Below are 22,426 nucleotides of genomic sequence, written 5' to 3'. Positions count from 1 at the left end.
CCATCAATCAGCTGAGCATCATCAGGCAAGGGCTACAATTGGCTGGAGGTCTCTCACCATAAGTGGGCAAATGGGAACGATACCAATTACTGATATTTAAACAGTCCAAAAAAGCTCTCCCTTCCAGTGTTAGGGAGGCAATTAGCAACTTTGTGTGGGTGGGTGATGCAAGGAAAATGGTGCCAATGTGCATTGGGACCAAAAATGGGCCCCTTCCTGTCCACATGGCATGCAAGTACATTTTGACGGTGATTGTCCCTAAAGAGTGTATCAAACCAGCTTTAGGAAACATTGGAGCTAATTAGGAGAAAACCCAGAAAGTGGACAGGAGACAATGTCATGTGGATACTTAAAAAACCCAGCTCAAGTTCAATGCCGATCTGAAGCAAAACATCCCTGCGGAAGCAACCTAACTATGAAGAGTACTCACCTCCCGGTCTTATCGTCCATTAGGAGGTGGTACTGAGTAGAATCTGAAAGTGTTCTTGCAATCCCCTCTCCCCACTTCAACTTGAGAGTCTGAGAACCGTACGCCGAGCATTCTAGACGAGGGGGCTCAGGAGGGAGGGGCTTCGTTTTCAGTTTCACTATGTTGCTGAAAGGACCTGCTCCGAGGCTGTTCCAAGCTTGGATTCGTATTCTAACAATCAGAAAGGGGGGAGTGAGATTTGTGACGTACCACAGTGTACATTGTATTTTATCTTTTATGTTTTGATGTTACAGGGTGAAACATGCCTTTTGTACTTGAGATAGACTACTACTCTTACTGAGAATTATAACTGTGCGTAATCAATGGGTTAGCTCCTATAGTTAAGTCCATTAAGTGAGTTCATGGAAACACAGCAAATTCCTGAGCTCCCCAAATGATACTGTTGGGAGTCGAGGGACCCTCCAGAACAAGATGCCACAAGACACAGGAGTTGCAACAAGAAGAGAGACTCGACAAGAATTGCTGTTTCACCCTCTTGTGTGAATGGAGCAAGTCCTAGGCCATTTATGCAGGGCTGTTTCCCCGCAGTCACCCCTGCTGACTGCTCCAGTGCCTCATTTTGATTATGCATGCCTTTCCTGACTGTCAGAGGTCGCCTCGCTCTCCCCACACATTTCTGCACATTTTGCCCGCATTTTTCGGATTCTCACTAAAACTGCATCTGGAAAACACAGGAAAAATGTGCGTGCTCACCTTTCCTGGTGCCTGCCAAGTATTTTCAGAATGTGGGTGGGGCCAGGTAGGGCTTCTATTCAGCAGGGCTTCTGATAGGCCATTGGAGAATTGATTGGCTGTGCAGATTTTTAAAGATGTCGCTTTGGCAGCAGCTACCTCCACAGCACACGAATCTTCACTGTGTGACTGAAGGTAAGCTGCTGCAGCAGAAGCTATTTTGTTAATAGCCCTGCCTCCTGGAGCAGCCATTTTGTGGCAGCCATCTTGTGGCGATGCCCACCTTGCCATGTCAGAATTTCAAAGGCAGCTACAGGCTCAAAAGGGTTGGGAATCCCTGGGCTGGGTGATCAGCATGCATCTGATTGACACCTTCGAACACTGTGTAAGATATTCGTGGCAGCATCCCTAAGCCTAATGACTGCTCCCCATTGTAAGCTTTGCAAATCATACCTGTAAGTTGTGTCTGGCTGCAAATTGTCTATGAAATAGCTTGCCACCTTCCCCACGATAATGGGCTGCTTTTCCCCGTAATCTATGGTGTAGCCGGTTATCTCGGATCCATGGTCACAGGGCTTCTCCCAGCTGATTGCAAGGCAGGTGGAAGGTGAATAGAGGGGTTTTTCCACCTTAGCTTCTTGGAGGCAAGTCACCATGGCAGGAACAGAGCACGGAGTTAAACGGACCACCACCTCACTAAAAGGTCCTGCGCCTGCGACATTTACAGCCTGCAATGAAGAACAGAAAGAAAGGCCATGTAAACCCTGGGATCCGAGGTTATTGGAAAGCTAGCATCTTGTTCTCTTCCTTTACCTGAACCCTGGCATAATACAAAGTTGCTGGCAAGAGGCCTTTCATCTCATAACTGAGTCCCGGCCCACAGTAGCAGATATGCATGCTTCCTTCTGCAGTTCCCCACTGCAACCGATATTCAGTGATGTCCGCTCCGTTGTTAACGGGAACCTTTCAAAACATTAGAAGTAGGTGGCATTAAAATTCATCATTTAATAAAACCAAACCAGCTTTGCTAAAGTGACACTGTCTTTATACACTGTAGGACAACACGTCTCATTTCCTCGCAAGAAGTCTGTTTCAAAAGGGAGCAAATTCAAGCGAGATAGCTGAGGTGGTTTATAGCAAAAACAAATAGGAATCTTGTGACACCTTAAGGACTCAAAGGAAGAAAGAATGCAGTGAAAACTGTGCAGGTTTGGTGAATCCCTTAAAAAAATGCAACCCTGTTATTAGGGATGCCAACCACCAGGTGGGAATCGGGGATCCCCTGGAATTACACCTCATCTCTAAACTACAGAGATCAGTTTCCCTGGAGAAAATTGATCTTTTGGAGGGTGGACTCTGTGACATTATGCCCCACTGAGGTCCCTGTCCTCCCCAGGCTCCATCCCCAAATCTCCAGGAGTTCCACATCCTGGAGCCGGCAACCCTACCTACTGCCAGTGGCTGGAGGGGGGCTGGCAACCCTACTTCTTATATTAAAATACAATGTTTTTAAAAAGCATTCATATTTATAGTTCTAAGCAATGTAGACACATTATGTATAATGGTACATCTGAAGAAGCCAGCCATAAAAGGGCTATGCGGGAAAAGGAAGTCTAGAAATGTTCAGAGCGAATTCCAGAGGAATATAATCCTCTGAGAATTTAATTTGAAAAGATCATGTAGATAAGCTCTATGCCTTGCTAGGTCAGCATGAAAAAGTTTAGAATTAGAATGCTGACATTACTACAAATAATGCCACAGACAACAGAATGAACTCAGAAATTGAGAACTCAGTGGAAACGGGCTCAGTTTTGCTACAATTCCTCTGAAGGACTCAGAATCAAGAGGAACTAGGGCTCAAAACAGGAACACTGATAAGAAGTTGTTTTCTTCACTCAAGGTTATCTGGGTCCTGCAGGCAATTTCTTGTGTTAATAAATATTTTATAATTTTAAACAGAGATGCCTATTGTGCTGTTCTCATCACTCAGTAATCAGGAAGCAGGAGACTGTGGGATATTTAGCTATGAATTATGAAAGGGAAGGAACACGTGAAATCGGGCTCTTTTGCACATTAGGGCTATACTTCAGGTTTTTTTTTTAAAGGCAATATTACCATTGGGGATACATATCCTAAATGCAAAGACAGAAAATCCATAAGACTGTAATCTGCTTGAATCTCAGCTAGAAAGGCAAGCAGTAAATAAAGAAAACAACGTGAAATTCCTACCTCCCAAAATATGACTGCGCATGTTGCAGATCTGAAGGTCACTTCTGGTGGCTTGCATTGGTCTGGTGGGCCAGGGACTGTGGAGTGTTGGCACTTCTCCGAATAGGGGCCAAGCTGATAAAAGAGTTGACATAATTATCATTTTGTTCTAGGAAATGCTACATGTATTCCACAAGTCCGGCATCCAGAATTATTCAATTACGGTTTGTTTGTTTATTTAGTACATTTTCACCCCACCTTTTCTCCAAGGAGTTCCGGGCAACATAAATCCCCTCCTCTGTTTCATCACAAGACTATGAGGGATTAGGCTGAGCACCGACAGAGTAGGGATTTGACCCTGGGCCTCTCAGATCCTCCTAGGGTTGCCAGGTACTCCCTGGTCACTGGCAGGGGATGGGGGGCTAGAGTTGACAGATCCAGGTTGGGAAACTCTTTTGAGACTTGGGGATGGAGCCTGGGGAGGACCTCAGTGGGCGATACAAAGCCATAGAGCCCACCCTCCCAAGCATTCATTTTTTCCAGGGGAACTGATCTCTATAGCCTGGAGATGAGCTGTAATTCCAGGGATCCCCGGTTCCCACCTGAAGGCTGGCTTCCCTAGATCCCCATCCAACAGTCTACTACACTGAGCAACAGTGGTTGGTGGAAACCTCAATGCTCATTAAGGTTTTTCATAGCTACTCTGATCCTCTTTCCAGCCAATTAAAAAGCATTTATTTGAATCAAGTTTCAGAGTAGCATCTTGAGAAGGCTTTGCTCAGGTGAGTGAAGCTCTCTCAGTGGAGCATAGCAGGAGAGGCTTTCCTGCAGGTATGTGGATGCAAGGCTTTTAAGGGTTTTGTAGGTGATAAGCAGAAGTGAACAAGCTCCAACTAATCCTGGTAACCAGGGTTGCCAGCTCCAGGTTGGGAAATACCTGGAAATTTTGGAGGTTGGGCCTGAGGAGGGTGGGTTTTGGAGAGGGGAGGGACTTTAATGGGGTATAATGCCACAGCAGCCATTTTCTCCAGGTGAACAGATTTTTGTCACCTGGAGATCAATTGTAATCTCAGGAGATCTACAGCTACCACCTGGAGGTGGGCAACCATACTGGCAACAGATCAGTAACAAATGGTGTGTGTCAAGTATGTAGGGTTGCCAACTGCCAGGTAGTAGCAGGAGATCTCCTGCTAATTCAACTGATCTCCAGCCGATAAGAGTTCAGATCACCTGGAGAAAAATGGCAGCTTTGGCAATTGAACTCTATGGCATTGAAGTCCCTCCCCAAACTCCGCCCTCCTCAGGCTCCACCCCAAAAATCTCCCGCCGGTGGAGTATGGGTGTGGCATGCATCAACACACAAATACATCGTTAAAACAAGTTAAAACCAGAGCCAAGCATAAAAGGCCTACCGGTATGTTTTGTGAGTTAACTGTGGCCTTAGGTTTCTTTTTTATTGTTTGGTTGCACTGTTTTCCAGTTCTGTAATCCTAATCCTACTACACTGCTTATCAGATGCTTATGCTGCTTGATCAAATTATTTCTTAATATTTTGTCATTTGTCTTGAATTGCAGATAGAAAGGTGGGTTATCAATGAAGTAAAAAATAAATAAATAAATAAACAATCTTCAAGAATATATGTTGGTATAGCGCACAGAGTGGTGGAATGGGGAAGACCAGATTTAATACCCTGTTTGTCTACTGGCTGACCTTAGGCCAGTCATCATCTCCTTCTCTAAGGTATCTCACAAAGCAGTTGCAAATTGGGGGGGGGGGGGGAGCCATGTTCACTGTCCTGAGATCCTTGGAAGAAAGGCAAGGATTAGGGGTGCCATGCCCAGCCTGGCACCCAGCAGGAGACTGGGGGGACAACAGCAGGGGGGCTGGGGGCAGTAATCAGAACTGACATGATGTCATTTCTGGAAAACCTAGAAGTGATGTCAGTCCTCTCTAGGAATTGCCCAAAACTCTTTAGTTTTACTATATAGTCCCCGGCGATTCCTAGAGAGGCTTGATGTCACTTCCAGGTTTTCCTGGAAATGACATCACACCATCACTGATGACTGCACCCAGTCCCCACCCCCACCAGTGTCTTGTTGGTTGCCAACATGTATTTTTTTATTCTCTTCTGCTGGCGGCTGGACTGCTGGCGAGCAACACCTCAAGGGGGTGGAAGATCTCCTTCTTCCAGTGGGCATGTGGCAACATTAGTGAGAATAATGATGTTATAAATAAGAGTTTTATTTATTTATGTACATTTGTGAGACCATATGCATGCCAACTGACTGCTTTTGCCTGGGTTCCTTCCTCACCCCAGCCGCATTAGCAGCCCTCAGTCGAAAGCTATATGTTGTTCCAGGGAGTAGGTTGCTGACTGTGAATTCTTCATCAGGGCCACAGTAGACTTCTTGAGGTTCATTGGTTTCTGTAGGAGACATTTCCAAACTGTAAGAGATTATTGGTGATCCATTATCTACAGCAGGTGGCCCTGAAACAAGAGAAAAACAGTTATTGGGGTTAATTAGATATGTTAAAATGAATTAATATTTATGGTATTAAAACAACAACATTACCCCAACGTAGTGGAATCTCTCTTGATCTTGGTCTGCCCTGTAACCTTGGAGGCTGACATGGACCAGGCAACATGGGTAGTGTTTGCACCAACAGTGAGTCAGATGCCTATAACAACAGTAAAAAATAATAATAAACATTAGCACACCAATAGTTGTAGACTTGATCTTGGTCTTTTTTAGGGCTGCCAATCTCCAGGTGGGTGGTTCCCAGGCTACAGAGATCAGTGCCCCTGGAGAAAATGACTGCTTTGAAGGGTGGACTCTATGGAGTTATACCCTGCAGAGGTCCCACCCTTCCCCAAACCCTGCCCTCCCCAGGCTCCATCCCCAAATCTCCAGGAATTTTCCAACCTGGAGTTGGCAAATGAACAAAAAGGATCATCATTAGTACCTCAGAACCAAAATAGATTGGGGAGGGGGAGCACATGAGTGCCTGGCCCCCAAGGGAAATTCCAAATGATAAAGTAGAACACACAACAGATTGGGAAGGTGAGGGGCAAATAGTTGAATGACATTAGTTTGCATTACAATAACAACATATGAAAAGTACAGGGAGGCCATGAATTGCTCAGTCACTATCCTCTTGCAAGCATGGATGGCAATAGGAAATTCAGTACATATTCAAACAATTAACTCCTATAGCACACTGATAATAAATAAAGGGCAAGAAGTCCATGCATGCCATTCTTTTTCATGAACTGCAATGTGACAAATCAGAACACCTTAGTGAGGAGAATTTTGACTAGAGAAATCCAAAAGCATTCCTGCTGCAGACCATGTAGTATGGCCCTGTCTGAACAGCAACACTAGAATACCTTAGGCCCAAACTACATGTTACATTGAACAAGGGATCCCCTCAGGGATTCAATTCTAAAGTGCTGCAGGGATCCAATTTGGATCAGAGCCCTGCAGCACTTTAGAATTGAGTTCCCACAGGGAACCCGCGGCTTCTGTATAGCTGCAAGTCCCCGTGGTGACCACGGGATCAATGTGACACGTAGTTGGGACTTACAGTGTCATCCTAAGCAGAGCTGCACCCCTGTAAATTCACTCAAGTAAATGGGCACATAAGGGTGCCGCTTTGCTGTGGATGGCACTGTTAGAAATGAAACAGGCTCCCTTAAAGTGTAAGTCACATGAAATATTAACTTTACCACACTTTGTCCTCCTCCTCCAACGCAGGATACCCGTAAGCGGTAAAACCAGCCTGGATTCAGATGATCGCATGAATGTTCTGTAGCAGTTCCACTGTATATCATGTCCCATTGATTCCCTGGAAGAGTTAATAGTGACCAAGGTATAATTTTCAACAATTCACTGTGATCAGTGAGGGTATCTCAGAAACTCCAGACAAGCATTTGTTTTTATTGTCTCCAGTTCCACAGAATTGGATTGCCAGGAAGTACCTGGCAACTGGTGGGAGGGTTGTGGGAGGGAAGTACCCTGGGAGAAAAATTAAAAAGAAAAATAAAGCCTCGTTTACTTACAGGAAGTTCTGACCACAGAGTTCCTGGTGATTCCTAGAGCTACTCAGAAGTGACAATGGTAGCTCTAGGAATCACCAGAAACTCGATGGTAATCATACTTCTTGGTATTTCTAGGAATTTCCATGAACTCTATGGTCAGAACTTCCTGTAAGTTGACAAAATCTTATTTTTCTTCTTAATTTTTCTCCCCGGGACAATCCCCACCCCAAATTGGCCCCAGTTTCCACCCTCTGAACCGGTGAGCATTGGTGAACAAGGGCCACAATTACCTGGAGGTAATTCACTCTCGCTATAAGTGGGCAAACGGGAAAGCTACCTTGAAGGCAGTGCGCATGGGCCAGCGCCCATTTAGGCATTAGGTTAAATCCCACAGATATATTCTACCTTAACTTCATGCATCAGCGAAAGGAAACATGCGCCAGGAGAGGGTACAGTCATTAGAGAAATGGTTCTATAGAATCCAATCAAATGAGCAGACCCAGACCCGTTTTGTCTTAGCACAATTACTGTATCATGTGCCTTCAGACCATGCTGTGTGATCTTACTGGACTTTTGGGAGCATCTGGAAATTACACCATAGTTTCACAAGCCAGATATGCTAGACAGATTTATTTCAATGAGCCGAGGTAAAGAATCACAAGTATTTGACGTAATGCAGCAGCTTAATTATGCATAGTGTCTTGATAATAAGATTATAGTAAAAATGATGGGAAATAATATTTAAGGCAGCCTGTGGGGAAGGAAGTTTAATTAAATAATACTTTTTAAATCAAATAATCAATATTTAATTTTTTTCCTACAATGTCATCAAAGCCACATTTAAATGTTATAATTTTGATAAACCTGCTTGATTCTATTTTACCAGACAGGAGTCGGAAGTACCCGTCAAAGGCTGAAATGCTAAACGTACAATAATAGTGAACGTGTTGCTCAGTTACATGAAGGATTTCATTAAGGTGTTTTTCTTTTACTCAAAGCTGCAACGGGAAGCTATTAGATGGAAGTTCACAGTAGATGGAGCTTGTCTTTTCCCCTGTAGTCTATCTTCCCTACTGAAACCCTCACGGGGGGGAAAGTTGAATGTGTGTATCGTGTCCCGTTCCCCCCTCCCCGCACAAGGTCAAAAGCAGATCCAAGTGGGCAGTTTTAATTTAAAAAATGGCCCACAGAAAAAGAGACAAATATCCCACTGTACAGGTTTATTCAGGGCTTCTAACATAGAGTTTTGCCCAAATACCAGAGCGTCCCCGTGGTCATCAGGGACGCGATGACATCACTTCTGGTACACACAGGAAATGATATCACCACGTTTCCGACACCAGAGGCCTCAGAGTAAGTTTACTGCCCTAAGTCCCATTAAGATCCCTGCTGCCAAAGGCGGTATGGAATTACTATAGATCTGTACTAAGTGTTAAGTCCGCGTGGGGGAACACATGAGGGTGGAGACGGAGTTCCAACAACAACCGCTTTATTGTATGAACAAGAACAGTGACCAGACCCCTGCTTATATGCCTACTTGGCCGCCTGTGGCCACTCCCCCCCACAACCGTGATTGGGGGGGAAAACCCCAGTAGCCAATGGGAACATACCGTTCAGGAGGCTTGGGGAACTCCACGCTGTCCAGGGTTTCCCCTGATGCAATTACACACACATGCATACATAACACTAAGGATCTTCTCTGGCCTCGGAGAAGCCTGCAGCACAGCTCTACAGTAATTCCATGCTGCCCCGCAGCCCCGATTATTGGGAGCATAGAGAATTGGGGCAGAGTTATACCCTTCTAGGCCTACTGAAGTCAACTTAGAAGGTGACACTGCGCTTAGGATTGCACTGTAAGTCTGCAAATAGGTTTTCTCCACATACTATTACCGAAACAAAATTAGGAATATTTTAGGAAAAGTAAAGAGAAAAGAGCTCGGAACAACCATCTATCATGACATACTTCAAATCTTCCTGTATTATTTCTTACCATTTGAGCCTTCAGAAATTTCTAAAATATATTTAGTGATTGGAGCTCCTCCATTGTCCATGGGCGGCTCTGCCAAAACAACAACAGAATGCAGAAAAATAAGGGAAAGTATGCAGACATGGGCTGTAGTTTTATCAATTAAAACTAACTGTGCAATCCTAAGGGGGTAGTTGAGACGTGCCCAGGGACAGAACCGCTGTGCTGCCCCCTGAACAGTTTGCTGAAAATGCCTTTCAAAACAAAACAAAACAAAAAAACGTCTATGCATTTTTTATTTTTTATTTCCCTCTGTTAATGCAAAATATTGTTTAACTGAAGGTTTTTCTTTTCCCTTTTCTTTTCCCCTGTATTCCCACTTAATACTGAAAACTAATAAAAAGATTTATATATAAAAAAACATTGAGTTTCATGGGGCTATGCCTGCCTTTTTGCCAGCATAATTCAGTGCCTCCAAAAAGGGAGGTTTCTGGGCTGAAAGAATGCGCTAGGAACACCCCCTTTGATGCCTGTGCGAACCCTTGTGCCTGGAAAACGCTGCCGGCGAGGCAGCGCCAGCGCCCCAGCTCACGCTTCCACACGGCTCTCCAGAGCCAGCATAAGTGTCCCAGTGCTGGTGTTAGTGCCAGTTTATCCGGTGCAAGCGGCACTAACGCTGGCGCTGGGGTCACGCCAGACCCTATCCCCTTTCGCCCTCACCCCCGTTAGGATTGGGCTGCCTAACAATTAATCCTCCAATTATGGAACGGAATTAATGGAATATAAATTTTCTTTATAAATAGAAATACCCCTGCATAAAGGGCCTAACTCTTGAAAGCCAAACAAAGAAGCCGCATTTTCTGTAACTGCTTTGAACATTAATTTTTTTTGCTGCTCTTATCACCATCATAGCCAATCCAGAATGACAGCACTGGTTCCAGAAGTAACTGTGTGACCAGAGGCTAGCCTTCACATTGCCATGTTCATCACAACACCAAAGCCTCACTGAGAAATTGACAGTTGTACCCCAAATTATTTCCACGCCTTGTGCAAGAATTTTCCCCTTGACAGCTGGTTTCGAAGGTGCTCCGGGTTTATCCGGCTTAGTAGTAAAGTCTACTGCATCGCTTGGATTGCTTTTACCTTCTGAGTTGGTAGCAATGACCTATAAAATCAGATAACATGATTGAAAGCATCTTCTGTATATTCCTACACATAAGTAGAAAGAACAAGCATTTCACCCCAAAGTAAAACGTACCCTTTGTTTATCACTGCTCTGCTGGTCTGTAAAAACATGCCAATTTTTTTTACTGACTTCCAAGAAGCAGTTTTGTGAGTGCAAGAAGTATAGTTGTTTCATGTGTTGATCGTTGCCAGAATATTCTTTGCAAATTATTTGAAAATGAAGACTATCCACATGAAACTCTAAGCGCTATCCTCCCTATAGATACAGTGCCCCAAAAATTCATTTCACAAGATCTTACAGAAGCAGAAACACAAATGGGGGATACAGAAAATTTGACTTAGTGCAAGCTGCTACCATGGTCTTTTTCTTCCATTTCGCTTGCACATGAGCTCGGGCACAAGCAGAAATTTTGGGCTGGAACCAACCCATTGTATAGTTTTGCAACTGTTGTTTTAAACGATGGGCGCAACACGATGAAATGTGTCGTGTTTCATGAATAAGCATTTACAAAATGAAAACCTCACCCTAAATTTATACTTCGTACTTCTTTTAAGATTCTTCACTGTGCAAGTCAGTTCATCACCACTGTATTTGGGCTGGAAACCATAGCCCTGTAAAACGAGGGGAAATTCATTTGCTTAGCTGACATGTGGTGGTAATGAAAAGCGCCGTCAAGTCACAGCTGACTTATGGCGACCCCGTAGGGTTTTCAAGGCAAGAGACGTTCAGAGGTGGTTTTGCCATTGCCTGCCTCTGTACAGCAATCTTGGAATGGTCTCCTATCCAGTTACTAACCAGGGCTGACTCCCCTTAGCTTCTGATGAGATCAGGCTAGCCTGAGCCATCCAGATCAAGGCAGATATCCTACTCCTTTGGTGGTAGAAAGTGCCATCAAGTCACAACTGACTTATGGCAAGAGAGGTAGTTTGCTATTGCCTGCCTCTGCATAGTGACCCTGGACTTCCTTCCTTGGTGAAATACCTGGAGATTTTGGGGGTGGAGCTTGAGGCCCCAACAACAACTAAAACTTGGATCTGATGGATGTTTCACTGGCAGAAGCAGATATTACCCCATTTTCCCCTTCCTCCTGCAGATCCATGTGACACCCCCCAAAGCACTGCCAGGGATTGGGGGACCCTTGCAGAAAAAAAGTCATGCAAGATAGAGAGCTGCAGTTAGGGTTGCCAACCTCCTCAGGCTCCACCCCCAAAATCTCCAGGTATTTCCCAACCCGGAGCTGACAACTCTAGCTGCAGTGGGGAGGGCAATTGGGTGAAAAGACCCCCCCTTCTTTTGCCTGCAAAACATCAACAGGATCCAAACCTAGTCAAGGTTGCCAGCCTCCAGGTGGGGCCTGGATAGGGTTGCCAATCTCCAGGTGGTGGCTAAATATCTCCTAGGATTACAACTGATCTCCAGGCAAGATCAGTTCACCTGGAGAAAGTGGCCACTTTGGAAGGTGGACTATATGGAACTATACCCCACTGAAGTCCCTCCCCTCCCAAACCCCTGCCTTCCTCAGGTTCCACTCCCAAAATCTCCAGGTATCTCCCAACTCAGAGCTGGAAACCCTAGGCCTGGAGATTTCCTGCAATTACAATTGATCTCCAAAGTACAGAGATTAATTCCCCTTGAGAAAATGGAGGGTGGGCTCTATGGCATTATACTATGCTGCAGGCCTCCCCTTCCAAAACCCTGCCCTCCCCAGGCTCCACCCCCAAATCTCAAGGAATTTCCCTCCCCTGAGTTGGCAACCCTAACCCTAACTAATTTCAGGTGAAGAAGGCTGTTTTCGCACCAATGGACCAACAACCCTATCCCTCTACTTACCGAGTCCTCATCTTCCATTTCCAAAATATACGAGAGCTCTTCATCAGATGGCATTCCTGAGGGTTTAGCCCACTGCAAGTATAGCCAAGTCACTCCAGCTTCAAGCAGCAGAGGACTTGAAGGGGTGGCCGGAGAAGTTCCTGCGGTATGATATAGGACTTCTTCACTAAAGCCACTGTTTAAAAACAAATTGCACATAAACTAAACAGGCTAAATAGGACTTACAGTGTAGATTTTCTACTCAAATGTACCTGTAAAATACCTAGAATTTTTGCTGAAGGCTCCATATATTGTCCTTCTTTCTTCTCCTCCCCCCACCCCAATTCCTTTTCTTTTAGCCTCTTTCTCACATTCTGCTAATGGAGTTTGGGGAAGATGTTACAGGTTCCTATCTGAGAAGCAGGATACTAACTGCAGCCCGCTTCAAGCCCTGGGCCCCAGGATTCTACAACCTCAGCCTACTGGAACACAGGCCTGTTACTGATAGGATTAATCACAAAGAACAAAGAGAAGGAGCAGCTTTTGCAGCTGTAGCCCCCATGTTGTGTGTGTGTGTGTCAAGTACCATCAAGTCGCCGCCAACTCACGGTGACCCCATAATGTTTTCAAGGCAAGAGATGAATAGGGGCGATTTCCCAGTGCCTGCCTCTGTGGAGCAACCCTGGACTTCCTTGGAGGTCTCCCATTAGGGTTGCCAGGTACCCCCCTGGCAACCGGTGGAGAAGGGGGTCTTAACAGCCACAAATTGAGGAAGTGACGTCCTCACATCACCGACAACCTAGGAAATGCTCCCCCAAATACCAGAGCATCTCCACGTCATCGGCAACATGATGATGTCACTTCCGGAAGTGATGTTAATGTGCTGCTGCTGTCGCCTAGCCCTCAATTTGCAGCAACCCTATCTCCCATCCAAATACTAACCAGGGCCGACCTTGTTTAGCTTCTGAGATCAGGCTGGCCTGGCTCATCCCTGTGTTACTAGGTGGTTATTTTGAAGTGGGGAAGTTATTTGAATGTACCCTAAAAGTAGGGTTGCCAGGTCCCTCTTGGCAACCGGCGGGAGGTTTTAGGGGCAGAGCCTGAGGAAGGCAGGGTTTGGGGAGGGGAGGGCCTTCAATGCCATAGACATAGAGTCCAATTGCCAAAGCAGCCATTTTCTTCAGGGGAACTGGTCTCTCTCGGCTGGAGATCAGTTGTAATAGCAGGAGATCTCCAGCTACTACCTGGAGGTTGGCAACCCTACCTAAAAGATCCCTTTGCAATGACGAGACACACCCTGGCTTTCTGCAGCCTCTGGGGACTCCCGTGGCATGGGCATTGGGCTTCTCCTGCCATCCTGCCACTGCTGTAGGTCATGTTGACTCTGCTAGCTATGGTCTGGAGACAGAAAATGGGAAATCCATAGATGACCTATAGATGAGGAGGGAAAGCAAAGGCCAGGACCTTCACTGTGAACAGCCCATTCTATGCAAAACATTAAAAGTAGCCTTGGAATACTGACTTTGGTGTATTCACAAAGGCACCATTAAGGAGGACACAGGGCATCAGTTCTATTCCCAATCCATTATTTAAATAGGGGCTTTATTTAATAAAATTATTCAATTTAGTAAAAAGAAACTAGCACTGACAATTCTCCAATAATAATAATAATAATAATAATAATAATAATAATAATAATAATAATAATAATAATAACAGGCCTACATTTAATCTAGGCTGCATCCTTGTGGGGCGGGTTCTAACAGGGAAAGATACCATTCAAGATTTATTGCTGTGATATTAGATGGCTCTTTTGTTACTTAGGAGGAAATCTACAGCCAGTCTCCCTGTTTGTTTAATTATCTCAAAATAAACCACACATGCAATTGTAATAATAAAAAAACTTGGCAGAATTATAGCAGCCATGCAAAAATATGCAACCCTTCCCTTAATTCTAATGTCCAGATTTTGGTGTTGAAATAGATCTCCCCCCCCCCAAGTAAGCATATTATCTTGCTTTAATGCAAATGTATATTGTTATGATCTCATTTAAAAATGCACATTACAGAATACTTATTTATCAACAACACTTTACCTCATGCCCATGTCATTCTTGGCTGCAAGCCTAAATGTGAATCCCGTTGCTGGGGACAGATTTGTGATCTTGTACTGCTTCTGTTGACCATAATAACACTGTTCAAACTCTCCATTTCCCTAAAAGGAATAACAGAGTTACAGTACCACCTTCCTAAGAAATGACTGTTGATTCATGTTTGCTGGCAAAAACTTAAAAACATATGTTGCCACTTGCAAAGACGTGCTATTTACCAAATATTTTAAGTGTGCTTACCTTGTCCCATTCTAAAAGATAATTGTTTATTTTAGAACCATTGTCGCAAGGTGCCTGAAACAAAAAAAGGAGAGAAAGGTCACTTGCAGAGTGTTCAATGCGTTGCCCTCAAGTTAAATTTCACATACCCATCTCTCCCTTGGGAGAAGTTCAAAGCGGCTTACAAGGGACAAGCAGGCGGTCTCATTTTAGCAACAGAACACCTTCTACAATCTGTCCACTCCTTAGTATGGCCTCTTATACTGGTCTATGGTAAAACTGTAGAGTTTTCAGCGACTCCTAGAGCTATCCTATTTCACTTCTGCCTTTTTTCCCCTGGAAGTGAGGTAGCCACACAAGCGATGTTGCCAGAGGACTGGCAAGCCTAGACCCGCAATGGGTCGTGGGAATCGATAGAATCAGTAGAAATCACTCCCTCTCTCTTCCACCAACAAAAGTGCCTTTACACCAGCGTAACTGCTGCTACGCATGTGGAATGGCACCTTCAGATTCAACTAGGGTTGCCACTGGTGGGAGGTTTTTGGGGCAGAGCCTGAGGAGGGCAGGGTTTGGGGAGTCCAATTGCCATAGAGTCCAATTGCCAAAGCGGCTATTTTCTCCAGGTGAACTGATCTCTATCGGCTGGAGAGCAGTTGTAATAGCAGGAGAACTCCAGCTAGTACCTGGAGGTTGGCAACCCTAGACTCAACCCTATCTGGATTCAGTAATCCACCTTGAATCTCAATGAGAAAGGCGGACAATAAATGAAGTAAATAAATAAACAAACCCCATTTGTACTGACACTACAGAGCAATTCGGCTGCTTTGTTTGAAACCAACAGAAATGTAATATTACCAGAAGTCGTTAATGAAAAGAAAAAAAAACTCCACGTTATGACAATCTATCTTTTTATTTACCTGAGCACTGTGCGTTTAAACTTAATTATCCTTTATGGTTCAAATTCTCCCGTTTTCCCCTGACAAATACATAGAGCATATACTTTTATCCATTTTCAGACAGTAAAACCCAAACTGCAGAACTCATTAAGACCAGATATTTAAGGAATCAATTAAAAAAAAGGCAACCTCAGCGAACTCTTTCTTTATCCCGATTCACACAACCATTTTGATGTGAAGAAGTCACCTCAAGGTGGCTTTACCTCACAGTTCTGGCACAGTGAATTGGTCTTGTGAATGCTCTGCCACATAGTGAGAATGCAAATTGCCGAATGCCTCAGGATTTGGCAAATTGCGATCTTGTCACATGGTGGAGCATCACCCCCAGGAGATGGTTTCTCCAGGACATAGTGCCCTTACCTCTAAGATGTGGCTAAGCTGAAATCTCATCATGTGGTGGAGAATTCACAAGATTGCTTCACTACACCAAAATTGCAGGGAAAAGTCACCTCATGGTGAGTTTTCCAAGTTAAAAGTGGGCATGGGAACAAGGCCCTTTGTTTGCCTCTCAGATGTGACTTCTTCCCAGAATTGCCTCGCCCTGTAAAAATGGAATGTATAGCCCAGGGTTTATTAAAAGGAAGCATAAAATATGTTATTTTGCAAAACGATAAGCTGATTTGGCAGGGGTTTGTTAACTCTTCGGCAAATACTGTATTATAAACAATAGGCAGGGCTACCAATATTAGTGAAATGTTGTTTTGACCACCGAACCTTTGACAGACTCTTTTGCTAATAGCCAAAAGCAAAATTAAAAATCCCATTGACAATTTAGAAATTCTTTCGTGTTAGTACAAAAATAATTCGCCCATTGATGGCAATGTAGACACGTCATTGCCACTGAATTTTATAGGTACATGTTTGTTCCTCAATACTGATCCTGCAATTATAGTGTTGTAGGTATAGGACTGTGCCAAGACACCATACTGTGCACCATTGCCCCAGGCTAGTCACTGAAGCTATAAGGGAGAGAGAATTCACTTGTATTCAGAGTCTGTCTGGGCTCATGTTTTTAAGAAACTGTCAGGAAGAATCCACAAACATTCGATTTTAAATTAAAATCTTCTAAAATATTACAAGAGCTTAGCTGAGATATCACCCACAGCCATTGTGGTTAGTCTGAATGCAGATGGCTCCCCTATGGTAAGTTAGAGTCCATCCAACCAGGATCTAAAACCATGGTTTGAGGTTGGTTTGTTAGCCGTGATTGGTCTTAACTATGGTTTGGTGTGATGTGAGGACATCCTGGCTTGTTCCTGGCCCCACCTTCCCTGGCTACAGAGCAAATACCATGAAACCAGCATTTGTTGCAGCAAACCAGGATATGTGTGGTCATCTACAAGCTGAATCCTGCTTTCGTAGGCTAACCATGGATAAAATAAACCATAGTTTTGTATTTGTGTCAGAAGTAAGCCCTTAGGGGTGCCACCTTCCAGCTGGGTCCTGGAGATCCCTGTGGTATTACAACTGGTCTCCAGACTACAGAGATCAGTTCCCCCGGAGAAAGTGTCTGCTATGGAGGGTAGACTCAGATCCTTGCAGAACTCTCTCCTGTCCCCAAACCACGCCCTCCCCAGGCTCTACCCCCAAATCTCTAGGTATTTCCCAACCTGGAGTTGGCAACCCTAGTTTAACAAGAGAAATATCTGTGGCTATCCATCTGTATAAACAATTAGTAAATTTTTAGATCTGGTAAATTAACTTTTGCTCCAAATTAGAGGAAGTTGTAAGCTTAGCTGAAGCCAGTATTTAAAGCACAGGAAGAGGATATAATTAGAAACCTACTTCTAGACTAGATTAAAAAAACACTTACCTTCCATTGTAAAGTAAGAGAATTTTTGGTCCGATGAATGATCCTTGGGGAATTTGGAGTATCAGGTTCACAACTCATTGTCGTAAAACTTTCTGCTTCAGAAGGAGTTCCTTTTATGCAGTTGCATTGTGCTAAAACTCTAGGGCAGCAAAAATAGTTCTATTATTAAAAAAAAAAACTAATTACACATTGCATGTAAACTTTATTTTAAAAACTGAGGAAAACTGGAAATTTCTATCTGTTTTGCTTTCCTCTGTTTCCTAAAACACACACAAAAGCAGGAAAACTAAACTTCCTGTTGGAAATCGTAACATTGAGGACAGTGACAGGTGCTTCTAGGGCTGTCCATAGGATTGCCAACCTCCAGGTGGTGGCTGGAGATCTCCTGCTATTACAACTGATCCCCAGCCGATAGAGATCAGTTCACCTGGAGAAAATGGCCACTTTGGCATAGTCCCTCCCCTCCCCAACCCCCCTCCTCAGGCTCCACCCCAAAAACCTCCTGCCAGTGGCAAAGAGGGACTAGGTAACCCTAGCAGTCCATGACAGCATCTCGACCCTCCACTTTGCCCAGTGGAAAACCAAGAACATCAACAGGATCTGCGCAGAAGGAATGGGGCAAGCTCTTTGTTATTATAAGTCACCTACAAATTCTAAAGGTTTTGTCCTGCTCCTGCTATGCCCATAATGTTCTAAATACAGCAATATTAATTGAACAAAGTTATTTTGTTTTGCATAAGGAAGAAGAATACTGCAAATCATAAGCCCTTTGAAATCACATCTGACCACTTTTATTTATACTGCTATAAACAGAGATCTTCAGTACATGCATTTTATATACAGGGACAATTATTTACCTTGCGTAATAATCTGTTGCTGGCATAAGATCATTTATGGTGAAATTATTTTTTTCACCCCTGAAAACAAAGAACAGCTTTATTTAATAGGTACAGAAACACACACTGAAAATTGTGGTGTTAATATTATCGCTGCAATAAGTTTCACAAGCAGCACATATTTTCCTTTGAAAACAATGTTTACTGGGTCTTTTGCATTCCTATAATGAAAATAGTTCTCTCCTTATTTCAACCACAGCTGTACAATTTCCATTAAGCTTTATCTCTGGTATTCTGCATCAGACAGTAGAACAGAAACAAAGATACAGCATTTATTTACACCAGCTTGGCGTGCACACATCCGTCTTTGCCCTCTTCCTCTGCGTTTTCACAGCGAACTGCCTTGATGTCACGGCTGACACCAACAAAATGGAGGGGCTTTTTTTTTGGTTTTGGTTTTTAATCCGTCAGGGCAAAGTCAAAGCACTGTTGCTACATTAAGACAATTCAAGTGGCCAGTGATTTTCTCTGCTGTCTCAACTAGCATCCGAAAAGTTCCTGAAGTGCTCTCTCCCCTTCCCCCAAGCAGTGGGAAGCCAATTAGTCTTTTAATTGTTGATTACCACAATGGGACACCCAGTACCTTCCAGCCATTAGCATTACAAAGGATTCAAGTTTTGTGTTGTTACTGAGCAGTGCTACTGCATACACTAATAATCAAAATAAGGCAGACAGAGAATCATAATGGTGGTATGACGACAGAGTGGGTGGGGGGGGTGCAATTCAGAAGAAGAAGAAGAAGAAGAGGAGGAGGAGGAGGAGGAGGAGGAGTTGGTTTTTATATGCTGATTTTCTCTACCACTTAAGGAAGAATCAAACCAGTTTACAGTCACCTTCCCTTCCCCACAACAGACACCCTGTGAGGTAGGTGGGACTGAGAGAGGTGTAAGAGAGCTGTGACTAGCCCAAGGAAACCCAGCTGGCTTCATGTAGAGAAGTGGGGAAACCAATCCGGTTCACCAGATTAGCGTCCGCCGCTCATGTGGAGAAGCGGGGAATCAAACCCGGTTCTCCAGATTAGAGTCCATTGCTCCAAACCACTGCTCTTAACCACTACACCACACTGGCCATCTTTTCCTGCTGCCTTTCTAGTGGGAAAGGAAAACCACACCTCACTATGGTGAAAAACTGGATTACCCTGTGCCACCAGTTGTAATAGAATTTATAATTTCAAGATATTCCCTTACATTAGTCTAGTGTGTTAATTTGAAGACCTTCTCTAAGCTCACATGTTCAAATAGGCAGTTCAGTTGGTTGAGAGCTTGCATGAACTTGTTGGAGTTGCTCCTTAGATTAAAACGGTTTGCACCGCTCCTCGTTATTTCGGTCTCTATTTTGGAACTCAGAACCGTTCCAAACCACCTGTGTGGAATCTCTGGTGCATGTGTAAATTGAGCAACGTTTGAACCGGAAACATGATTGCCTCAGAAAAGAACCTCCGAGGTAGAATCTGTCATGGAGAATTTTATTGACATAATTTCTCTTCCCACAGCAACTGTGGGGAATGTGGTGGAGGGTGTTCTCATGAAGCGGGGCAGCATAACAAAGGACTGACTGCTCCTTCTCCCCCTTCCACTGTCGGGCCAATTCTGGATTCCTCCTCTACATTTATCTTCCTGCTGTCCTTGAGAAACCACACTCCAAACATCCCTCGATTCCCCCGTCTTTTGTGCTATACAGGAATCTATGAGGACTAAAGAGAAAGACAGCAGCTTCACAAAACGTCTTTCCCTAATGGTATATTTCACTCTGATTTGAAGCCATGAAGAGTATAGTGATACACTTCCCACACAATTGTTAATCACTTATATTACAGTAGCATGCAAAAACACACACACACACACACAACACCCCACCTGGCATAAAATAAACTATTTTAAACGAATTTGCTGATACTCCAACCCCAGCACAAACTATTCTCCCATAAGCTTCGATGCTAAATGCAAATCAGGACACAATTCAGAGGAGTGGCTGTGGGGTTAGTCTGTTATAGGACAACCAAAAGGAAGTCTTGTGCCACAGATGTATTGTAACATCAGTTTCACAAGTAGAGGGGAGGGGCTGTGGCTCTGTGGCAGAGCCTCTGCTTGGCATGCAGAAGGTCCCAGGTTCAATCCCCAGCATCTCCAGTTAAAGGGACTAGGCGAGTACGTGATGTCAAAGACCTCTGCCTGAGACCCTGGAGAGCCGCTGCCGGTCTGAGTAGATAATACTGACTTTGTTGGACTAAGGGTTTGATTCAGTATAAGGCAGCTTCATCTGTTCATGTGTCTTTTTAGGTGCATGTAGCCACACACATGGATATAAAGGGAAGGAAACGTGAGCAGGGTGGTTAAAAAGCCGTGAAATGCACATATAGTTGGTGACATTTCCGTGCCAAACTCAAAAGTACGAGATAAGCACAAAGACCATTCACAACAGCTGTTTAAGCTGGTTAATAAATAAAACCTTTTTTTTTGTTAAACTCTAATTCAGCATGCAACTATTTATTCAAAAATTATCGATGCTACAGTAACTCTGTTAATCTTTGAGGTGCCACAAAACTCTTTCTTATTCATAAAGAAGGGGTGCAATTGTAACACTCATTAAAATGCATTCTGCCCCAGAGCTAGGATCCCTTCCAAAGATCTAATATTATGTAATTAATATGAAGGAAATTTTTAAAAATTATATTTCAGGAAACTGTCAGTTATTTCCTATGCATTGTGCTGTTCAGAAAGTGACTGAATGTTTGTGTGTAGAACTGTACAACCTCTGAATACTAGTGCTAGCAGCTAGGAGAAAGCATCATAGCCTTCACCTTTATGCCCTGTTAGAAGAAGAAGAAGAAGAAGAAGAAGAAGAAGAAGAAGAAGAAGAAGAAGAGTTGGTTTTTATATGCCGACTTTCTCTACTGCTTAAGCGAGACTCAAACTGGCTTACAATCACCTTCCCCTCCCCACAACAGACACCCTGTGAGGTAGGTGGGGCTGAGAAAGTGTGACTATCCCAAGGTCACCCAGCTGGCTTCATGTGTAGGAGCGGGGAAACAAATCCAGTTCACCAGATTAGCCTCCGCCGCTCATGTGGAGGAGTGGGGAATCAAACCCGGTTCTCCAGATCAGACTCCACCGCTTCGAACCACCGCTCTTAACCACTACACCACGCTGGCTCTCACGCTGGAAGTGGTTGGCCACTGTGTGAAACAGGATTATTGGACTAGATAGACCACTGGTATGATCCAGCAGGGTTCTTCTTACATTGGTTCATTTCCTGAAGGATCCTGAAAACAACTGAGAATGTATGACACTGTTGGAAGAGCCAAACCCAAATAGAGCTCAGATAAAGTTTTTTTTAAATGTTTTAAAATGTGCATCTTCTAATATATATTTTTTAAGTTTCCTTGAACAGATGTATGGAGAGGTGGGGTACTGTATAAATGATCTAAACAAGACAAATAAATAATTATTTTAATAATACTTCATCATAATTCGAATATAGAGCAATAAAGTCAGTCTCCTTTTGCAGGCAGTTTTGATCCCCCCCACACACACAAATTAAAATAATTTAAGGCAGCAGTAGCCTCGTGGAGATAATACCTACATATAAACAGAGGCGTATTTTCCGTCCTTTCCACAGTTAGAAATCAGCACTTCGTAAGCATAAACCTCTGACTTATCTTTGTCTCCCTTGAGGATTCTGCATGGAGGGGACCATGTGAGCTCTGCTGACCTTGCCTGAATATCTTTGATCTGCAGAAAAATAGCATGTCAGAGTTGTCAGCTCATGCAAAAAGCAAGTCAACTGAATAAATAAAACACTAATGTTGCTGCAGACAACCATTTTTCAATATTTAGTGTATAGTGAACCCTACTTTATTGAGCAATGCTAAGGATGTTTTTCCTCTGAATTCGGCACATGGTTTAAAATACAATAATGAAACGGCCACGAAATCTCCATTGTAACCAAAGAAGATAACTAAGCAAAAAGAGCCATCTAGTGGTATAATATATGTAGTAGACTACAGTTGATTGTGAGCCAAAGAAGAGTTGGTTTTTATACCCTGATTTTCTCTACCTTTA

General features: G+C 43.7%; 2 protein-coding genes across 2 annotated transcripts in view; one reads left to right on the top strand and one right to left on the bottom strand.

The window, feature by feature from the left end:
- Window positions 1-22,426, top strand: part of COL4A1 (collagen type IV alpha 1 chain) — a gene marked incomplete at its 5' end in the record, with an annotated part of 385,843 nt that overhangs the window by 18,306 nt on the left and 345,111 nt on the right. The gene's annotated exons all lie outside the window — the stretch shown is intronic.
- FNDC3A (fibronectin type III domain containing 3A) overlaps window positions 1-22,426 on the bottom strand; it is a 50,353-nt gene that overhangs the window by 5,757 nt on the left and 22,170 nt on the right. The window contains exons 7-22 of the mRNA XM_056856616.1: window positions 21,948-22,096; window positions 18,327-18,386; window positions 17,470-17,608; window positions 14,722-14,775; window positions 14,467-14,585; window positions 12,393-12,567; window positions 11,087-11,173; window positions 10,403-10,541; window positions 9,401-9,469; window positions 7,099-7,217; window positions 5,945-6,050; window positions 5,684-5,859; window positions 3,392-3,505; window positions 1,976-2,125; window positions 1,616-1,890; window positions 431-640 (exon numbers count right to left, since the gene is read on the bottom strand). Coding sequence (XP_056712594.1) covers window positions 431-640; window positions 1,616-1,890; window positions 1,976-2,125; window positions 3,392-3,505; window positions 5,684-5,859; window positions 5,945-6,050; window positions 7,099-7,217; window positions 9,401-9,469; window positions 10,403-10,541; window positions 11,087-11,173; window positions 12,393-12,567; window positions 14,467-14,585; window positions 14,722-14,775; window positions 17,470-17,608; window positions 18,327-18,386; window positions 21,948-22,096 — 2,141 coding nt within the window. The remainder of the gene's footprint in view (window positions 1-430; window positions 641-1,615; window positions 1,891-1,975; window positions 2,126-3,391; window positions 3,506-5,683; window positions 5,860-5,944; window positions 6,051-7,098; window positions 7,218-9,400; window positions 9,470-10,402; window positions 10,542-11,086; window positions 11,174-12,392; window positions 12,568-14,466; window positions 14,586-14,721; window positions 14,776-17,469; window positions 17,609-18,326; window positions 18,387-21,947; window positions 22,097-22,426) is intronic.

Source organism: Euleptes europaea, chromosome 10 (genome assembly GCF_029931775.1).
Source record: "Euleptes europaea isolate rEulEur1 chromosome 10, rEulEur1.hap1, whole genome shotgun sequence".
Lineage (NCBI taxonomy): Eukaryota > Metazoa > Chordata > Lepidosauria > Squamata > Sphaerodactylidae > Euleptes > Euleptes europaea.
This window is presented reverse-complemented; position numbering and strand designations above follow the sequence as displayed.